The sequence below is a fragment of the Protopterus annectens genome, chromosome 9.part0 (assembly GCF_019279795.1).
Source record: "Protopterus annectens isolate FY-2018-M chromosome 9.part0, PAN1.0, whole genome shotgun sequence".
In the NCBI taxonomy this organism is placed as follows: domain Eukaryota; kingdom Metazoa; phylum Chordata; order Ceratodontiformes; family Protopteridae; genus Protopterus; species Protopterus annectens.
The window spans coordinates 439,277,189-439,299,584 of record NC_056743.1 but is presented as its reverse complement, the minus strand read 5'-3'; the positions used below and the strand labels follow the sequence as shown (position 1 = coordinate 439,299,584).

General features: G+C 38.8%; 1 protein-coding gene across 2 annotated transcripts in view; it reads right to left on the bottom strand.

The window, feature by feature from the left end:
- Positions 1–302: 302 nt before the first annotated feature.
- The window catches only part of POLB (DNA polymerase beta), a 3,382,694-nt gene continuing 3,360,600 nt past the window's right edge, over positions 303–22,396 (bottom strand). For both annotated transcript variants that reach the window (XM_044082977.1, XM_044082976.1), the window contains one exon: positions 303–1,029. In XM_044082977.1, coding sequence (XP_043938912.1) covers positions 863–1,029 — 167 coding nt within the window. In that variant the 3' untranslated portion in view covers positions 303–862. The remainder of the gene's footprint in view (positions 1,030–22,396) is intronic.

Here is a 22,396-nt window from a genome sequence, read left to right as displayed (position 1 = left end):
GCAGTTAGTTTAGTACTAATCTATGAACCTATACTCTGAATCTACCATAAATGCAGTTACTGTGTACTCAAAGCTCATCACAGCCAATATCAGCAGAGTCATTTGAATTTACTTTTATCATTATGACTTCCATGCATAGTGCTACTCCAAGTCACTGACCTGTGCATTTTGTATATGCAATTTGCCATGAAATGTTTTGGTTTTGTTGTTAACTCAGGCAGTGAAAAACATTAACTTTGTATTTGTAAAGTGTAAATAAATAAATGAAAGTTCAGAAACACTTGAGACTGTGCAAATACAAATAATATACACCTTATGTATTAAATCATGAAGTCATTAAAATACATTGTTCTGTTATATAACTAAATCAACATTTAACAAGAATGAAATGTAATTACTACTATCGCTTTGGTTACCCAGAGCTTTTTCACACTTAGTTGTTGCAGTTTCTTTTTAAACAATAACTGAAATCAGATTATTGCTTATTATTCAGACAGCATCATTCTGTTCCCAATGCATCATGTAAACTGTTTTCCATGAAATAATGTATCCTTGTTTTAAGATTTTTGATAAGTACACATGTGTATCTCAAAACGATATTTTTCAATAAAATAATATACAAATTCAAAAATATGGTTTCCTAATGACTGGAGCAGAATTCAAGAACAATCAAATGCTACTAGCACTCATATTTCATTACTATTTTTAAAATAATGCCTATCATTTCATCACAGTCAGAATTAGCCTAAATATGCATGTAAGTAATCCCTCAAAAGAAAATGTTTAAATAAACTGCATTTAATGCGCACCTCCTTACTACATGTAAATCCTATGACTAATAGACAAAATCTTTAACATCTAACTAACAGTTAAAAGGGTAGCATATCAATCCTGGTAAAAAGCACCACCTCAGTGGACAATGGAGACGAACATGGTCACTCGCTTCGGTCTTTGGGTTCACGATAACGCCATCCAATATATTCAAAATGTCCTCTTCACTTTCCACAGGTAATGGTTCCCCTGGTACTCCTTGAGGTGAGCAAAAAATGTAATGCAGAGAATGTCAAGTGACAAAGTTTACTGCAAAGGACAAGCAACTTTCTTACACACAGATTTCACATTTAATCAACTAGAACATACAAGAGCAAAGCATTACTGATGCACACATTTCTTCACTGCAATGCTAGTACTATAGAAGCAGAAGTATATATAGAACTACTGCCCAAACATTAAGTTGAACTTAAGAAGGAAAACGGTAAGTCAATTTGCATTGGCAACCACTGACTGAGAAGGAAGAGACTCGAAGCAGACAGGGGAAATCATGGTTATCAGCAGCAGTAGTGGCTGGATGTGTGTGTGTGTGTGTATTGACAAACTATACAGACAGTACACATTAATCAGCATATAAACAAAATACCATATCACCTGTATGTGACCTGGTAAACAAACAAGCATTGTAGGTATTTTTTTTTTTATTTTATTTTATGTGTTTGGGTTTACCAGGGTAGAGCACTGATCTGCAAGGACCTTTTTCAGACTTGGCTCAGGAGTGCTGTCTGGTTAAGTGACTTTCTCAGAGTCACATAGACAATGGAGGCTGTCATACACTGACCTCAGTTTAATGTTGTATATTAAACCACACAACAGGATACAAGCCTTTTGATTCCGTTGTATCTCCTATAGTTGGTATAACAGTAACGTAAATTGATTTTTTCATTATCTCAGATTTTTATTTATTTATTAATTCATTTGTTTACCAGGAAAGACTGACTGGGTCTTAAGCAGTCTGACATATATTTTCAGACAGATTAGTTCATTTACATAAATTTCACACTGCGCAAGGGAAAAAAAGTCACAAAGTCCATGGGATTAATAGCTGCAACAGTTTTACAAAGATTTATAATCATAGTAGTTGGTTTATATAAGGTTGCACATTACATTGTAGAAAAGGTAAAACACTGGCATCAAACTTAATAAATCACGACAACAGAAAAATGCTGAGAATTTTTAATTATATTTTAGTGACTACTTGTTGTACACTTTTTCTACACCCTGTTCATCTATGGGTGCAGCTTCAGTACCTGTACATTTTTGTATTTGTGCTTTTCATACAACTGAAATGGATCCTCAAACCAGCCCAAATACTGGTTTAACAAGTTAATGAATAAATAAGCAATGCTTGTTTCTTTGCCATACCAGAAAAAGGCTACAAGCCTACAGACCCTTGCATCATTTGGGACAAGACTATGGATCACTAAAAAGGCTACTGCCTGCTTCTCATTTTGGGATTGGTGCTAACATTTTGCTTCTGGTGAGAGAAGAAGCAAAGGAGCACTGTATCCCAACAGAGTGAAGCTGTGGTGAAACCAGCATTAGTAGTAACCAGGCAGTAGCCATTCATGTGACTACCCTGTTTTCATCATTCTTGACAACCTAATTCTTTGTTTTCAGTAAGTACTGCTTGATTTGTTTCTAACTTCAGAATATCTACCTAAATATTTCATTCTTAAATTTTCAAGGTCTCAGTATTAGCTTCCCCTCAAGTGTTTGGCAGTTCTATGTATAGACTCTGACACTTCTGAGTGACATTTTTCCTATAAAAGCACAATTGAAATTTCTTCAATATCTAGTTGCACACAGGACAACTAGTTTGCAGTGACAAGCATTGTCCCCATAGCTGCAAATCGGATACTACTGACAGTGATTGGCATTCTCACGCCAACTGTCTTATCAATAAAAAGGGGTCTGGTACAATGGATATGAACTTTCCTACTGTCCCTGTTACCAGCTTGGTGGATATGAACATCCTAATTGCCTCATGTTTACTGACAACCAGTTAATTCTCAAACAAATTGATATGGTATGTGAGAGATGTAGTTACACAATGTCACTGGAGGCAAAGTTCTCACATAAAAGTACTCCTAATGTCAATAAGGTTGTCAGTAGTACACACACTGCACCCATTACACACAATTCAATGCAGACATATTGACCCACATATGCTGATGCACTTAATTTTTAAACCACAAAGACCTCCTAGACAAAGTACACATAACAAATACCCTCAGCAGCAGCCCCAAATGCACTCCTTCAAAACAACACCCACATCGACACACAGAGCTACATCTCATACAGCCTCTACCTCCAAGCCCATAAGGCAAGCCATCACACAATCCAACACTGTAGTCATTGGAGACTCCATCGTGAGACACACTGATGTTCCTCTCACCAGGCTGAGTAAGGAGAAAGTCACGTCAGTTGCTTATCAGGGGCTAGGATCTGCCACATTAAGGTGGCACTCAGGTCACTGGACCACAATTACCAATATGACTCAGTCATAGTCCATGTGGGAGTAAATTACCTGAGACGTACCTCCCTAGACTATATGAAGAGAGACACCGTGGAGCTCTCAGAATGTGTGTCTCAGGCTGGTATAAGCCTAGGAGTGATTAGCATTTTACCTTCTCCAAGGATGATGCCACAATATGAACAAAAGATGATTGAGTTTAATAGTTTCTGGTGTCATTCTAAGGGGGTGGAATATTTGTCAGCACTGAAGGAAATGGTCAACAGACCAGGCTGCTTCGCCAGGGATGGTCTGCACCTCTCCCCTCTAGGCTTTCGAATATTAGTTAAAACATTGTCTTCCCCGTAGTGCTTTTTTTAGGCAATGCCAAACTGAAAGTACATCCGACATAGCAAATCAAAACCAAGAAAATCTAAAGGTATTACTGCTTAATGCTAGGAGTCTAAACAAAAACTCCACTCCCTAGAAGTTCTCTTTATCTTAGAGAATGCTGACACCTGTGAAATCACTGAGACATGGTTTAAAGCCGCAGAGAGCATGCCAACAGTGCTAGGTTATAATGCTTTTCACACATTTAGGCCAGCTACTTCATAGGCAGGGACTAAAGGTGGAGGTGTCTTTATTTACATCAAAGATAAATATACTTCAAGGCTGGTCAAACTGGACAATGCACTTGAACTGCTTCATGTTCAAGTCATCACAGGCAAAATCCAATGCCATTTTCTTGCAAGCTGTAGGCCCCCCATCTCTGACCCAGGAAAACCATATCAATGTATTTAAACTTATTAGAAGCACTAACCATCCAACTCAATGCCATATTCATGGGTGACTTTAATTACACCACTCTTGGGAATCCCATATGACATCAAACGTACAGGCACAGAAATTCCTGGATTTTGTAAACACAAGCTCCCTGGACCAGACAGTCAATACACCAACCAGGGGTGCAACCATACTGGATCTGGTCCTCACTAATATGGGAGAGCTGCACATCTCCTACTACAATGCCTTCCCTGGTAAGGTCAGATTGCAAAATGGTCTCCTTTGAAGTAAAACCAAAATCTGGACCCCCCAGCTAAACCTGAAATAATCAGGAAGTATTCTAAGGTTAACCTGCTGCTATTAAGTGAGAACCTGTCAGAATTTCAAGCCCCCATACACCCCGAGAACACTGCTTCCTATGCAGAACTGTTCACAGAAACCCTGTACAATCATGTTAATAGCTGCATAGATGCAGCTGTACCCACCAGGAAGTACAGAACTAACTCAAAAACAAGCCACCCTGGTGGAATCACAAAATCAATAGGCTGTATAACAGGAGAAAGAAAATCCTGGCAAAAATTAGGAGGTGCAGCACCTAGCATGATAAAAGCAATCTCAAACTAAACAAGCAACTCAGAGGACAAATAAAGTCTATCAAAGCCAATTTTGAGGTAAGTTTGGCCTTCCATGCCAAGAACAATCATAAAGCTTTCTTTAGCTATGTCCGCAACCTCAAAGACAATACACAATTGTGTACAGAGCTCAATGTAAATGGAGCAATCTGTACTGAGCCAGAAGATATAGCAAACATCCTGGCTGACAAACTCAGCTGCAACTTTACCCCTCTCTCCCCTTCAACCTTCACTCAGGAAATATCATCAAATACAACTCCCCCTACTATCACTAGGGAACAGGTCCTTAATGGACTCTCTAAGACCAAGAACACTGCATCAATGGGCCCATGCAATATCACAGGATGCATTCTAAATAGCATGAAACATGACCTATCAAGGCCTCTAGAATTACTGTTTAGCTGTAGCCTCCAAACAGGATTTGTGACTCATGAATGGAGAAAGGTAACTCTGCACAAAGGTGGGCCATTTAGACCCACAAGTCCCACTAGTCTTATATGTAAAGTCATGGAAAGAATTATCATGGAGATGATCAACAGAGACATAGTAAACCTCCAGATACTGGACCCAACCCAGTTTGGTTTTGCCAAGGGCAGATCATGCCTACTCAGCCTGGTGGACTTCTTTGAGAAGGTCACCAAAGCAATGGATAAGGGCAAAAAATGTTCACACTGCCTACCTTGACCTGGCCAAGGCATCTGACACAATACCCCACTTGGGCATTGTTGACAAACTCAGGAGGTTAGGTACAAACCTGTATGTCACCCGGTGGATAGCCAAGTGTCTCACAGACAGGACACAGGAAGTTAGAATTGGGGAGTCCGCCTCTACAAAGAGGCCAATCACAAGTGGAGACCCTAAAGGATCAGTCCTTGGGCTGTTCCTTTTTGGCATTTACTTCTCAGAGGTCAAGGCCAATGTCAGTGGTCTCTGGTTGACAAAATTTGCAGATGATTGCAAATTAGGAGCTGTCATTGAATCTCAAACTGACACAACTGTTCTCCAGGCGGGGCTGACACAGACAAACAACTGGTGTCAGAGCCATGGGATAGAACTAAATGCCAAGAAATGCATAATAGTATCCTTTGGGAAGTCATCCATCTATGGTAACTATCACATTGACAACACACAACCCTTATAATTGACCCAGTAGTCAGGGACTTACGGACACACATAGATAGTAATCTAGTCTTTGACCATCATGTGTCTACAGTGGTGAGGAAATCATTCTATATTGCACAACTTATAAACAAAGGTATGGCATCTAGGTCCAAGGAAGTCATTGTTCCATTGTATTTGGCATTCATCAGACCTATCATTGAGTACAGTGTCCCCTTTGGTATGTTCCTAACCAGGCATATCCAACAACTGGAACGTCCACAGAGATACTTCACTAAAAGAATACAGGGCATATGTAAAATGTCCTATGCAGAGCACTTCAAGTCCCTATCCCTGTATTCTGTCTCCTACAGGCTTTTGAGGGGACAGCTGTGACTGGCATACAGGGCATTGTCAGACCCCACTTTGAGGGACCTTTTGCATATCCACAAAACAAACAGCACCAGAATTACCCGTTCTAAAGACTTAAACCTTGCTTGTGATATAAATAGGTCTTATTGGAGAGATAGGTATGTATCCCAGAGACTACCGCATCTATGGAACAGACTCCCCATCCATGTAAAGCAGAGTTCCTCCCTAACCCAGTTCAAGTGCAACTTGGATAATTGGATGGGAAACCAGAAATTCATCCATGGTTGGCACCAATGTCTCTAATGGACACAGGTAACCTGTAAATGGTTCATCTCCCAAACCCCTACTTACACTTATCAAGGGTATCAGAACTTGTCAGAGATTTGGGATGCATAGCCTAGGCTTAAAAAGCAAATGAAAGAGCCAGCACAACACTGTGTGGAAAATAATGTATTATAAAATACACATAAAATTCACATAAGACTCCAGACTGGTTTTGGCTACACAGCCTTCCTCAGTGAACAAAAACAAACAACATACCCCACCAGCAGATGATGTATAAATACATACTTTGATTGACCAATAGTTTAACAAGACATAACTTAATTAGTTAATTAAAATAATCAATAAGGACAGGTGGAAAAAGCCCTCCTAGCTTGACAATCCACTTTTTTTCTTTCAAATTTAATATTTCATGTAGACCAGCCCTGTCCTGTGTTTTATTCAAAATACAATCAGTAATGGTAAATTTAAATGTACCAGTTTTGTGTTTGCAGATATGTTTGTATAGAGCGCTTGACTGTTTGTGGTTCTTTATATCACTAATATGTTCACTTATTCTCAATCTTAAAGGCCTAGACGTTTGCCCAACATAAAAGGCCGGGCATGTACAGCTGGCCAAATAAATCACCCAACTAATGCTACAATTCCCCAAAAAAGTTAGATCATATACAACAGGTGTATTCTTGCTGCTAAAGCTTTTCATCTTGAACACCCTGAGGCAATGAGAACAATGGCCACATGGATTACAACCAACCAAATTTTCACCAGTAATGATTCTCTGACCCATATTTGTATCCTGAACCTGCCATCTTTTATAATGACTAAATAGGGACCCCAGAGAACGACCCTTCTGAAAGGAATATGAACATTTCTCTCCCAAAAATTCTCCAAGTGAAGCCTCACCCTGCAGGATATTCCAATGTCTGGAAATTATATTCATAAATGAATATGTATTCTTACCATAGGTCGTTACTAATCTGACCTGATTTTTATTGTCAGAACGACGTCCTCTATACTTAAGTAATCCAGATCTCTCCTGCTGGGTGGCAAACCGACTAGCCCTACAGATGTCACCAACCCTGTTACCACGATCTTTGTATCTAGTAGAAAGATCCTGTTCATAATGTCTATATTTGGAGGGGCTGGAAAAAATTCTCTTAACCCAGAGAAAATGAGACTTGGGGATATTCCTGATGACATGTTGGAGGTGGAAGCTGGAAGCATGTAACAGTGTATTATGTTGGGGGGAATTTCCAAAATACCTCAGTCTCCAAGGTGTCCAGAGGGGTACGTTTCACCAAAACATCCAAGAAAGTGATCTCATATTTATGCCAATTAATCTTGAACTCAATACCCCATTTATTCTGATTTAGATATTCAACAAATTCCTGTAAATAGACTTCATCGGCTCTCCACACCATCCAACAGTCATCAAGATTATCGCCTCCAAATATCAATTTCATCCAGGTATAGGTTGTGATCATTGTCATAGATTAAATACTCCTCTAAATAAGCCATAAACAGGTTGGCATATATGGGGGAAAGATGCCCCCATAGCAGTACCTTGAACTTGCCATACATATTGCTTTTGGAAATAAAAAACATTCTTGGTTAAGGCATGTTCTGCTAGGCTGACCAAAAAAAGAGTTGAAACCTGGACTATAAAGTTTAGCTCTGTCTAGCCAAAATGTTCATATTCCTTTCGGAAGGTCATTCTCTGGGGTCCCTATTTAGTCATTATAAAAGATGACAGGTTCAGGATACAAATATGGGTCAGAGAACCATTACTGGTGAAAAATTGGTTGGTTGTAATCCATGTGGCCATTGTTCTCATTGCCCCAGGGTGTTCAAGACAAAAAGCTTTAGCAGCAAGAACACACCTGTTGTATATGATCTAACTTTTTTTGGGAATTGTAGCACTAGCTGGGTGATTTATTTGGCCAGCTGTACATGCCCAGCCTTTTATGTTGGGCAAACGTCTAGGCCTTTAAGATTGAGAATAAGTGAACACATTAGTGATATAAAGAACCACAAACAGTCAAGCGCTCTATACAAACATATCTGCAAACACAAAACTGGTATTTTTAAATTTACCATTATTGACTGTATTTTGAATAAAACACAGGACATGGCTGGTCTACATGAAATATTAAATTTGAAAGAAAAAAGTGGATTGTCAAGCTAGGAGGGCTTTTTCCACCTGTCCTTAATGATTATTTTTAATTAACTAATTAAGTGATGTCTTGTTAAACTATTGGCCAATCAAAGTATGTATTTATACATCATCTGTTGGTGGGGTATGTTGTTTGTTTTTGTTCACTGAGGAAGGCTGTTTAGCCGAAACCTGTCTGGAAGTCTTATGTGAATTAGTGATGTGTATTTTACAATACATTATTTTCCACACAGTGTTGTGCTGGCTCTTTCATTTGCTTTTTGGGTTGTTCTGTTTTTGTGCCGTTGCACCAGCCATACTTGCGGGTCCTTCGTCATCTGACCTAGGCTTAAAAAGGCCTTGTGGTCGTTAGTCTAGTAAACACCTATGAACCTATACGATACATAAAGTATGTTAGCATGTTTTATATATTGACTGAAGTGTGCTCCCTGTGTATTTCAGCAGCCCATCTCTGATTACTTGCTACTCTTAGTGGCCAGCCCTACTCGCTGCATCATGATTCTTCCTAGTCTGTAGGTGGCGTACTGCGGTCACTGTCACTGTTGGTTACCTGACTTGGCAGAAGGCTGATATACTCCTAATAATACTAATCTGCAATGAGAACAAAACAATACTCTTACTCCAGGATACAAAATGACAGAATAATCTGTTGCCAGCTTTCACATGTCATGTTCAGAATGTTTTTTTTTTCAAAAAAACTGGGTTCAGTCATTCTGTTTTACAAATATTAAAATCAAGGACTTGGCATTGGTTCCGATACCCCAGAACATATTCAGTGCTGAGTCATAGTTTAGAATTAAAAAGAGGCAAAGCTTTTTGAAGCAATGGTGAGGGTGGTGATGCAAGTATGGACCATACTGTCTCCCTCAAACATATCTGCCACCAAACAAAAAAGTTCTGAAATCTGATAATCATACTGTTCAGAAATCACATGCCCAAAAAAGATAACTGACTGAACTACAGTATGCTATTGAATGGCAAGACACTGAAACAGGTGAGGCATATCTTTACAAATGTTTCCCTCCAAAACTCCAATTCTGACTTTGCACACTTTCAAGTGAGATACACAGAGGAGTCACAGCAGCCTCCATGTTTTGCAAGGAGACTCAAGAGCACTGTCAGGACTGTAGAACTAAGAAATGAGAGGAGACACAGAGGTGTAATGGCAAGAAGGACACAGAGCTAATTTTTTAGAACTAAATCCTTTAGAAATTCTGATCAGTTATTTATTTCTTATGAAGGTAAAAAAGGAGCAACTTGTGTCAAAGCAGACTATTTCCAAATGTTTATCTGGTGCTATTTCTTTTGTTATATCCACTACAATAAGGAAATTCCTGGCAGAGTCAAGACACACTACCACGGCCTTGGCTTTGTCAGTGGCTTTTTTGAAAGTGATGGATTCTAGAATTTTCTAGAAACCGCAATTGACGCCTCTGTATATACCTTTATAGAGCACTCAAAACTAGATTCCTTTTCCAGGTGTAGAAGAGACTTTGCTAGGACCATTTGCCATGAGCTCCTGCACCCTCATTCTTCCTCCTCCTAGTCATTTTAAGCTATGGCAATCTAGCCATTTAACTAAGGCTACTGCAGCAGTTATCAAATAATGAACATAGTACTTTGTGTAAGTCAACTTAGGATAACAATAGATGTTGGAATTATCACTGCTGCAGTAGCCAATCACTCTCTCCACCATTCCTCTTATTTTTGTATATTTTGTTTACAGAGTAAGGATATTTTTATAATGTACCTAGGTTGACCTTTTTCAGGGCTCTAGCCTCCCTCTCTCAGTTGGCATGAAAATTCTAAAGGGCTTGGTACACAAACCGTCAATTTTATTTAGCTATGCTTGAGCTGATAACAGCTTGGAAGCAGGCCGGCTATTCTATCATAAGTAGGATATAACCCATACAGCTAAAACTACACCAACAGTGATCACTCGAACATCATTTTACCTCCACAACTGTATTTTCCCCAGACTGTACCCAGCCTCTGAGTTAACTATAATTAGGGGATGCTGGGGGCTGCCCTGCACGGGAGGTTTATGGCTTTACCTACCATGGAAACAAAAATATGCTTTCTGCTTTACTTCAGATATATTCTGTTAAACTGAAACAAAATGATGTTTGGTCAAAACATTTACAGAAAGCTAGTCTAGGTTAATTTGGTGCAAGCTGCATGTCTGATAACAAAACACAATGGAGTAAAGACTGACTACTTTTAAAGCTGACTGATCTGCCCAGGTATTCAAAGGTAATACCCAGTAATAGAAAAAAAAACTTCACCCATTGGCAGCTGTTTGCATTATTTGAGGATCACTTGTTCTCATACTGAGAAAACATTTTTTCTTAGATATCAAGTCTAATGTGCTTGACAAGGTTGCATGACTTCCCTGTTCATGTCTTAAGATTAATCAAAGTTATATTTTTTGGCAATTATTAAAGAAATTCAATAATAGCAAATGTTATCGAGTTTGAAAAGATAACATTATGGTGGCAGAAAAAATAGAAATGTTAGGTGAGATAGCAAGTATGGAGAAGAAATTTAAGAAGATAATCAAGAAGTAGGCTAGCCACTGTAGTTTACAGAAAAAAACTTTCACAATGAATGTCAAGGCACTAGCAAGAAGCTTAGAAGTAGAGCTATATCTTATATATTTGAAGAGTTGAAAAGATACACAAAGAGATTAATATTACTGAAAGAAGAAGATACCCATCAGCTCAGTATGGCTGATTTATTAACTGTTTTATTTATTTATGATGCCTTTCAGCAGCAGGTAGTTGAAATGTGAAATAAGATGGAACATTACAGTCATTATTGTCTTTAATTGCCATTACCAATTTACAGATTTACATAACTATTTTATACTTATGATACTCTAGGTACAGTATATGATTCTATATATTTTTTCTTTTCAGTTTTTGTATATACCTAAATATTTCAAGCTTTTCCACCAGTGGCATCCCAAAAAGATTTGGAATTGAGAAATGTCTAGCATGCCCTTATCGCTACTAGAGAGGTGGACCACAAGTTTCGCTCTCAAGGTGAACTTCTTCACATCCATGTCTCAAACACATTATAAGCCATTTATGATTGGCAGCCTGCTCAAAATCCTCTATGTTAAATATAGTGAAGATAGACAAATGTGTTTTTATTTATGTACTGACACTTGATTACTGGAAAAGTCCAACTAGGTAGGAGGCTATTTTCAGCGTAGGCCCAGGAAGAAAAGCTCCAAGGTATTACAAAACATTTTAATAACAATAATTTCACAAATTTTCAAAAATAATACAAAACATCTGCAGTTTAAATAATTACATTTATTTATTTTTTATTTAACATTTATTTACTGGGGAGGTCCAACTGGGCTATTAGCCCATTTTCGGCAAAGGCCCGGGTAGAAAAGCTCCAACTAGTAGTAAATTAACAATACAATATTGAATAACATATTATATAGGTACATCATACAGAGTTCATATTTCAAGTAATTACAAGTGAGACCTATGCCATGGAAACCCATAGTCAAAGGTGCAAAATGAATGTAACTAGATTAGATTATACAAAAAAGAAAAGCAATTTTACCACATAGTGTATGCAAAATTCAGAGAGAACAGAAAATTAGTAAACAGCTTAAGGTGTAAAGAGACTTGGTGAAGGGAAGAGATAATGGAGGAGATGAAGGTGGTAGTAGTTAAAAAGAGGTGAAAGGGGGCAGATAAGTGAGAAAGGATAGAACAGAGAGAAAATATATGGTTTACAGATACATGAGAATACATGAATACGTGAGAGATAGAGTAAAGTGCAGTAAATGAAAAGGAGTAATTTGTTTCAGTCAGCCAGTGGGTAGTGCTTGAGCAAAGTATGTTCTGAGGAGTTGCTTAAACTTGCATGAGTTGGTGGTGGTAATGATGTGTTGGGGGACAGAGTTCCAGGTGTTGGAGACGATGAGAATGCTAAAGAAGAGGGGACCAAGGATAAAGCCTTGTGGTACAGTGGTGGTGAATGGGAGATATGGAGAAGGGGAGAAGTGCCATTTTACTGACTGATACCTACTGGATATATAGCTTTTGAATCACAGAAGTGTGGGCTAAGAGAGATGTAAAGAGAACATTTGAAGAAGAAGTTTGCTGTGGTAAACTGTGCTAAAGGCTTTAGATAAGTCTAGAAATAATGAGGAGACCAGTTTAATGTTATTAATAGCTTTACTGACGGTATCTGTTTAGTTTAGAAGTGTAGTGTTAGTACTATGGGAAGGAAAGAAGCCATGGTGTATAGGGGACAGAAGTCCTTTGTGCAGGAGATAGCCTAGCAATTGTTTCTGAATACATTTTTCAAGTATTTTGGAGAGGGGGGACTACTATATGTCTAAAGACAAAAATGTCTGTTGAATTTCCTCCTTTGTGGAGATGGATAATGTGTGACTTTTTTCAGACAGAAGGAAAGTGTGATTCCTGGACTGACTTATTTACAAGGATTGAGGCAGGATAAACGATGGTTTTGGCTGCTATTTTAAGCTACTCATTTGGAAGGTCATCAGCTGAAGTAGAGCATGGTTTGAGTTTTTTAAGTTTTATACTGGATGTGAGCACAGGTTTATAGGTGAAAATGGATGTGATGACATGTGACTGTTGGGCAGTGTTAGGATTAGATGCTGGTGAATCCTTGGTTAGAGATGCTATACTATCTATGAAATAAGAGTTGACTTATATTGTGGTTTTGAGTGGTGAGTTATTGTGAGAGGAATTAGGGTTGAATTTTTGGCCAGAATGCAAGACTTCATTATGGCTGCCCAGAATTTTTTAGGGTTGTATTTACTATTATTCTGAAAGTTATTATAGTATAGTTTTTGTCATTAATTTGCTTTTTAGTATTTATTTTATTTATTTACATTTGTTTACTGGGAAATGCAGGTCCTTTTTCAGTGGATGCCCGGGGAGAAAAGCTCCACATCATGTAGATGCTAAATAGAGATACAAAGTTGCAGCAATAGTAAACAACATTACAGGTTGTTGGCTTTAATACAATAACAAGATATTGATTATCAACAGTATATACAGTAAATGTTGCAAGTTAAGACAGTTTCTTGTCATATATTAGTAACAAAGTTGTCAGGCAAGATGTTAAAGTATGTAAAGACAACTAACTATTTCTGACTGTGGTTAGTAGTGGTGGTAGTATAGTTGGGTTAAAAGTCTAGGTGGGGAAGGAGGTAAGGGTTGTGGTGTTAGTCTGGATTAGAACAAGGACAAAGCCAGTGCGCATTTAAGTGGAATTTGAGCGCAGTCTTGAAAAGGCTGTTGGAAGGTAGAGTAGTTAGAGAGGGTGGAAGATTGTTCCAATGTTTAGATATGGTACATGAAAATATGGCTTCTCCTGCTGAGTTTTTGGGTTTGATAACAGTGAGTTCATTTTTGTTGCTTGATCTTAGGGGCCTATTGGGGTGATAGGGCTGGAGAAGGGTTTGAAGGGAAGGGATGTTAAGGGGGTGGTTAATAAGTTTATGAGTGAGGGTGAGTTGATTAAAGTGAAGGAGTTGTGGGAGTTCTAGCCAGTTTAGTTCTTTAAGCGGGATACAATGATGGCTGCTGTAGGAGGTTCCAGTGGCAAATTTAGAAATTCTGTTGCAACAAGCATCCAGCTTGTGTAGGTCTGTCTGTCTAAGGTTGGTAAGTATTGGGGATGCATGGAGTAGGGTGGAGATTAGCTGGGACTTGGCTATGGAGATTCTAGCCACCTTGGTTAGGAACTGGCTGCTTCAATAAAATGCACCAAGTTTCTTGTGAAGTTTTTTTTATTGTGAGAGATATGTAGGTGTCAAATCTTAGTTTGTTGTCTATTTCCACATCGAGTAATTTTGTGTATTCTGGTGGAGAGATGATGGTATTGTCTTTTGCAAGAATGTTAAAGTGGGGGTGTTTTGGGTGGCTTTGGAAGGTTGGAACAGGAGAAGTTTTGTCTTACTTGGGTTGAGTAGGAGCTGAGCATTGGATAGCCAGCTTTCTACAGAAGAGAATGATTCCTGTGTGATTTGTTGTAGTTCTGGTAGAGAGGGGGCAGAGCAGATGAGAGTAGAGTCATCTGCATACTGTATAAGAGATGCTTGTGTGGTGGTAGTATGTAGGTTGTTAGTGAAAAGTGAGAATAGCAGAGGGCCAAGGATAGACCCTTGGGGAACTTAGAGAGTAGTAATCCTCGAAACGGACACAAAGCGGAAACACTGGCACTTCAAAAGCAGTCCATCGCAATATGGAATTGCTAAAAAAGAAACTTCTTTCTCTAATTGCATACAAAATCGCCACAAACCACAGGTACAAAACCAAAACTGGTTAAATTCCAGCCACGCTGTTCCAGAAATCAATTAATTGATTTACTAGTTAAAAAGACATCGATCTTAAAACTTTGAAAGTTGCTATAAAAGGCTTGTTAAGAATCTTTGTGTTTAATATGTTAATAAAAATTCTGTACCACCACTGTAGTACCATTAAGTACACATAATTCCCATAGGTGTGATTAAAGATGCAATATAAGCAGTTTTAAAAGTTTTTTTTTTTTTTTTTTTTTAAAAAAACAAAACCTTCACAAATTAACAGTAAAAAGCAATGGGATAATTTTTCCTAGGTCTTGTTTTGTTAGAGTTTGGCTGCTCTTAGTTTAAGTACAGGTCCCAGGGATATCATACCATTCAAACCAGGGGACTTAGTTGATTTGCCAATAAAGTTCCCTATATTCAACCCTGGTCTCCCACATGCCACCCCCTGGGGTCAACATCAACCACTTCTAAAACAAAAAACTGAAACTTTGCCTTGATACATAGTTTAGAATGTTTAAAAAGGGCGTTACTTTCTTTACTAGTTCTGATCATATTCTTTTTTTAAGGGGTCTCTCACTTTTCCCTATATAAAATGAGTTACATGCTGTGCATACAGCTAAGTAAATAATCCCCTTGGTGTTACAGTTTGCAAATACATTCATAGATAACCTTTTGTTTCTAGCTTGTAAAAAGTAACTGTCACCTACAATGATATAGGAACAGTATTTACAATTTCCACATTTAAATAAACCTTTTTTCTTGGATGAGTTGTTTGAGCTATGACCCTTGTGACCTCTTTCTATTAGATTTTTGATGGTATTTCCCTTCTTGTATATAAATTTCAAGGGGTCAGTGAATATACATTCTAAGTCAGAAATTTTGGAAAAGTTTTCCCATTCATTTTGTATAATGTTTCTGACTTTGGATGTTTGTTCATCATAGGTCATTACTAACCCATTGTTGTAGGTCGTCATTTTCCTGTGCTCACCAACCATACCAATATAATTGTTGTTATTACCTAAAATGGGTGCAAATCTAGAGTCCCTCCCCATTAGCACTTCCTGAAGTAGGTCATTAAAAAGTTGGTTAGGGTATCCCCTTTCCAAAATTGGAGCCATTCACATTCCTGTTGGAAATGTCTAACCAACTGACCCTTTAATACTCCTTTTCTGGTATAATGCAGGTAAGAGTTAGAAAAGGTTTCTTTCCTAAATACTCTTGATACAAAATTGTTCCCATTTTTTGTAATGGAAATATCCAAATAGTTACGCTTGTTCTTGTCAAAGTTGTGTGTGAACCTAAAGAATTCCGTTGTGTTATCCAGATAGTTGACCATTTCAACAAATGTGTTCACATCTCCCTTCCACAGAAAACACAAATCGTCCAGAAACCTCCCATAAAGTAGCCATTGTTCTTTGTATATAGAATTGAACAAAAATTTGTTCTCCCAGTAGGCCATAATTATGTTACCTGTTCCCTGAGAAATAGATGAAATTGTTTTTTAGTATAACTTCCATAAGGGTTAAAACGGTTCTAAATTCATTGTTGTTTAATTCTTTGGATTCAACCAGCATTTCCTCAAACCATTCCATCCCTGTCTCATGGGGAATACTGGTGAAAAGATCCACCACATCCATTGTTCCAAAAGCCAAACTGTCACTACACAAAGAGTGGTCCAACTTTCTTAGCAAGTCCCAGGAATCTCTTAAAATGTTGTCGTTGTTCATGACCAGTTTCTTGATTTTCAAATCTACATATTTGGCCAGTGGTGTAGTAACAGAATTGTCAGCTGCCACTATGGCTCTAAGGGGTGGATCTCTAGTGTCTTTGTGTGTCTTTGGTATGCCAAAAATAACTGGTATTTTTGGCTTATCTACATACAAGTATCTGAAGGTTGCTTGGTCTATCAGACCTTCCAACAGTAAATAATTTAGCACCAAGTGGATCTTTCCATGTTAATAGAAGTCCTTAGGTATTTCTCAGTATTGTTCAAAATTTCCATCATCTTTCCCTCATAGATAATCTGATCGTTGTTACATAAATCATCCAATAGTATTTTTTCTTCTTGTGTTAAGTTGTTTTTAACAAACCCGTGGGTGAGAGAAGTTCTTATCTTATGTTCTATCAGATTCTCAAAATTTCTTAGTTGGGGGTGCAAGGGGGGGGGGTCATAGGTACTCTTTCTCCTGAGACTATTGGTGAAATTAGTCTTGTAGTTATCATGAAACATTATTTCCAAGTTCTTTTTCCTAAGGAACATCTTGACATCAATTAACAGTTTGAACATATTTGTTTTCACTGATGGAATGAAACCGAACCCTTTCGAAAATACGTTGAAGGTGGTTTCAGAAACTGGATAACTAGAATAATTAAAAATGGTGAAATTTTTGTAGGTCCACTTAAAACCAGAGTTAACTATCCCTTCCACTAGTTCCACTTGGTTGTGTTTCAGTTTTTGAATAAGGTTCAATATTGTTTTTGGACCTAAGCCTTTCTGACCTTCTAAGTGGTGGAAACTCACTGTCATAATTCTCATTGTCATAGAAAACTTCCTCACTGTTGTCTGGGGTTTAGGATAGTGTGCCTTAGTCAATAGCAGACGGCCAAGGATAGACCCTTGGGGAACTTAGAGAGTAACTGGGAGGCGAGGTGATATTTTATCATCCTAGATTACTGATTGCTGGCATCCGTGTAGATAGCTGTGAAACCAGTTGCAGGCTGATTGTGAGAAGGAGAGGATGGGGAGAGTAGAGATTAGTAGCTCATGAGATACCATGTCAAAGGCCTTTGACAGATCTAGAAATACGGCAGTAGAGAAGAGGCCATTGTTTTTGTGATGAAGTATAGTGTTGGTGAAGGAGAGCAGAGTGGAGGTAGTGCTGTGATATGGCCTGAAACCATGTTGGATTTTGGAGAGGAGATTATTAGCTAGGAGTTAGTTGGAGACCTGGGTGGTAATACATTTTTCAAGTGTCTTGGAGAGAGGGGAGAGGATAGCAATGGGGCAGTAATTGGAGAGGTCGGTGGAGGGGGTGCCTTTGTGGAGGGGAATGATGTGGGATATTTTCCATATCGAGGGAACATAGCCTTCTGTTATGGAACGGTTGATTACAATTGAAATTGGGTAGGCAAGTGTATCAGCTGCAATTTTCAAGTATTCAGAGGTGAGGTTATCAGCTGCGAGTTTGCTGGGTTTAAGTTTTGACAACAGTCTTTTTATGCTGGAAGTAGGTACTGAGGTGAAGAAGAAAAGGGGAGTGGGGGGGGTTAGGGTTAGAAGTTGGAGGGGCTGTTGTAGGGAAGTGTTGTTTGTTTAGACATGTTATAGTTTTCAGTGAAGTGTTTGTTTAAGGATTCAGCAATACTGCTGGAGGAGGGGGAAATGGACGGCTGGGGGTATCAATCTTCCCTAGGTGGAGGATAGTGTTAATAGTGGACCAGAATTGCTTAAGGCTGTGGTTGGTAGAGTTTTGGGTGGATTTACAGTAGAGGGATTTGTCTAATTGTATATGCTTTTTGGCTTTATTGCACAGTTCAAGGAATGATTGCTTATCTGAGTTATTTTTTGTTAGTCGCCAGTGCTCCCAGGCCTTATCTCTGGATTTCATTAGGGTTCTGGTGGTCTTTTGTAACCATGGGGCATGCCTGGCTCTGACTTTGGCACTTCTTACAGGAGCATGGGTGTTCAGGGTGGAGAGGAAGGTGCTGTTGAAGAAGTGGACAGCCTCATCTAGGTTGAGGTATTTTAGTGGTGACCAGTTAATTTTTGCATGGAGGAGATGAAGGAGTTGGGGTTGAAGTTGGACTTGTTCCATATCTGCCTGTGGACAATGGGCTTCAGACTATTTGTGTGGTGCCGAATTAGGAACATGGGGGAGTGGTCACTAAGACTGTCAGGTAAGCAGCCTGCTAGGTAAGAGTGAGGGGCTTTGTTGACTAGGATTCAGTCAAGTAAGGTATGATTGTTAGGGTTTTTGTTGATTCGGGTAGAGGATTGAAAGAGTTGAGTGAACACATGGAGATTAAGGTGAATGGTTGGGAGACTGTTATTACAGGATAGCCAGTTGATATTAAAGTCACCGAAAATGATGGTTTCCTGGGGTAGAGAGAGTAGCCCAGGCTCAGGAGGTTTTCTAGGGTGTAATATTTTACCCTGGTAGGAAATAGCATCCTATGATATTGATTGTTTTGTTTGGGTTTAGTTTGAGATTGGCATAAAGGATTTCTTCATTGTTGGTGAGGGGCAGATGAGTTTAGGAGTTGAATATTGAGGTGGTGTTTAAATATCAATGCTACACCACCTCCTTTTTGGACAATCTGTCTATGCAAAGGATGTTGTAGTCAGGTGGAAGTATTTCCTCACTTTTGATGTGAGGTTTGAGCCAGTTTTCAGTTAGGAAGAGAATATCTGGGAAATATGTAGTTCTTGGATTTTATTGCATATGCTTCTGATGTTTAGGGACATTATAACTAGGTCTGTTGTTTTCTTGTTGGCTAGGAGTTGAGTTGTGGGGGGGGGTTGCTTGGACTAGGGTTTGTGGTTGTGTTGGATTTGGGAGAACCAGGGTTTGGATGGATGTCTCCAGCGAGGGCTAGTTTATAGAGGGTGTTTAGGATATATTTTATATACATAGTAAATTGCTTATAGTATCTTAGGGATATTTTATTTTTGAGTGTGTTAGGTGTTTGGTAATGAAGTGTGTGTATTGGGAGGATAGTTTTGGTGGCAGGGGTTGTGTAATTATAGTGTAAATGTTTGAGGGAGGGTATTGAGAAAGTACAGTGGAAGTTGTTGGGGCATGTGACTGTGGAGCCTTGGTAGGATGTAATGTGAGCTAGAACTACGCAGGTTAGGATTGTTATTATATTAGGTAGTAGCATGATTGTGTTGGATGTAGGGGGAGGGGGTGAGTAGTGAGGTAGCCTAATTGCTGGCAATTAGGGGTGAGGTTATGGCTAAGAATAAATGTAGAGGTACTGGGGGCGAGTGGGAATAGGGGCAGGGAGCAGGTTAGAACTCCCCCAGGCCAAAGATTGCAGGGTAAGTGTATAAATAGCCAAATTGTTAGGAGTTATTAGAATCTAGTAGGGAAAACAATCTATAGACCTGATTTCAGCTGTGTCCTTTCTGGGTAGATACCTAGCTTGAAACAGACAAAACGTGGCAGTTTAAGTACCTTTTTGCCTCTATTTTACAAGTGAGCAATTCCAGTGTATCTACTGGGTTACCTTTTTTCACCTAGAGCTTTATCTTGGTTTACTGATAACAAAAAGAAAAAGTTAACTGGGGAATGTATTTACAGCAGATGGGGGTGCAGCTGCAGTCCCTAGCTGTGGGTAGAGCCAGTTATTTCTGCTTTATATCAGGTACTTTCTACAGTAGTAGGCTAAGAGGGAATCGTAGCTAGACACCTACAGTACCTTTTTTCTTTTTAAAGTCCTTGAGTCGTTGTGGCTGGTTTCTTCACTGCAAATGCGGCCAATGGTACAATTGCAAAGCATTCTGAAGTTTTCAAGATATTGAGGTGTTTTATATTTTTGCCACTCTATCCTGCATAGCATTATACTCTTTTTGAATAAGCAAATTTCATTTTTTGATTTTTCGTGTCTTCCTTCTAGGAGGTGTAAGGCTACTTAGGATATTCAAGAAAGTTGCACTGAATTCATAACAATAATGGAATAATTATTATAGTGCTAATATTATTCCAAGGAATGTTATAACCATACTGTAGGGTTGCCATTAAGCTGCTTATCTATCTGGTACTATTAATCTTGCACATTGACCACTGAGGTGCTCCAAGGACACCGGAACCATACAGCGGGGGCGAACAGCCACTCCCTTTAAATAAAATCATGAACTGTGCCCCATCTCCTGGCTCAGATTGTTTTACATTAAGAATGCTGTACTTGTCCATTCACAAAAGGGACATCAGACTCTTTTCCAAAGAGAAAGAGAAAGTGTGTGTTTCTATGTGGGTTGGTGCATGCATCCAGTTGTCTGCATGTGTTTGCAAGACTGTGCATGCGATTGTTCATGAACGTGTGTATGCGAGCATGTGTGAGTGTGTATATGTGAATCCACCTGAATGCATGGGTATATGTGAGTGTGCACAAGTATGTGCATGCGAGTTTGTGCGACCGCTTCTATGTGAATTTTATTTTTAACTTTCTTATGTTAATTCCTGTCATGGTCCATCAAAAGAAATGCTAATAAATTCAGCTGTCAGGTTCTTATCATACAAACAGCAGCGAGAATGCACATGATAAGACAAAGCACAATTCTCTTCCTGCAGAAGGCATGATTGATGTTTACTAAGTTATTGTAAAAGTTGTCTTTCCCTTGCATCCAGCAGTTAAACTGATTTGTCAGCAACAGAAATGAATACATCTTACTGCTGAAAAACACAATCATAAAATGGACATTTCATTTATATGCTATATTATATGCACATTAATTATGTCAGAAGTTCTGACTAGAACCACAAAAGCAAAATAATGTGAATTTAGAGTTTTTTCAACCATAAACACTTCCCTACCACTAAACAAATATGTAGTAGATTTCCATTCTCTTATTTTGAGACAATACAACTGCATCAGTTGTGTAATAGTTCAGTGCTGCTCCCAAATCCCTGCACTACTATCTGTATGTTCTGTTATGCCTGCTGAGAGAGCATTGATGGTTTTGTACCAGCACTGATGATGGATCCTACCAGGTGATAAACTCTGTAATTCTTCCTGAAATGCAACCTCAGTGCAATCCTACCATTACTATGTATGCTTGATGATGCTCAATAAATGACACATGTCATGTAGAAGTCATAGAAAGACTAGCTATCATGACAAATTACTATTACTATATAATCCTGAATGGTTAAAAGGGCTCCTGTTAGTCTGAAACCTCAAATAATTAAAATATTGATAAGTCTAAGAAAAGGTGTAACATTACCTCTGTGTTCCAGTGTACATTAGGTCATTCTTTAAATTATTACTGTACTCATTCATACAGTGTGAAGTTTCTCCCACTGAGGTATTTACACAGAACATTGGACTCTTTTAATTGTAAGTCCAGAATGCCAAGTAATGTTATGTAATGTTCTCTGTAATCAGCGGCCCCATACAGTAGTGCTGTTGCAGCAACACTGGCTTTGTGACAAAAAAGAAGTTATGTACTCACCATAACGTTCCATGTGAGTTGTTCATCTTGCCATCATTCTTACTGATGGGTTCGGAGCCAATCCTCGGCTCTGAGTCAGCCAACTGCAAAAGCTTGAGGTCTTCAACCAGCTCGAGGCCAACTCCCTATCCCATGATGCACCCTGATCTTCCCTCAGATCTTGTTTGCTGCCAGCTGACTACCTACTACCATTAATATGCCACTCTGAGAGCTGGGTAAGAGACAATGCACCATATAACCAAGGTGACGGACCACAAGTAGACTGGATGGGGGTTGGAGGATGGGA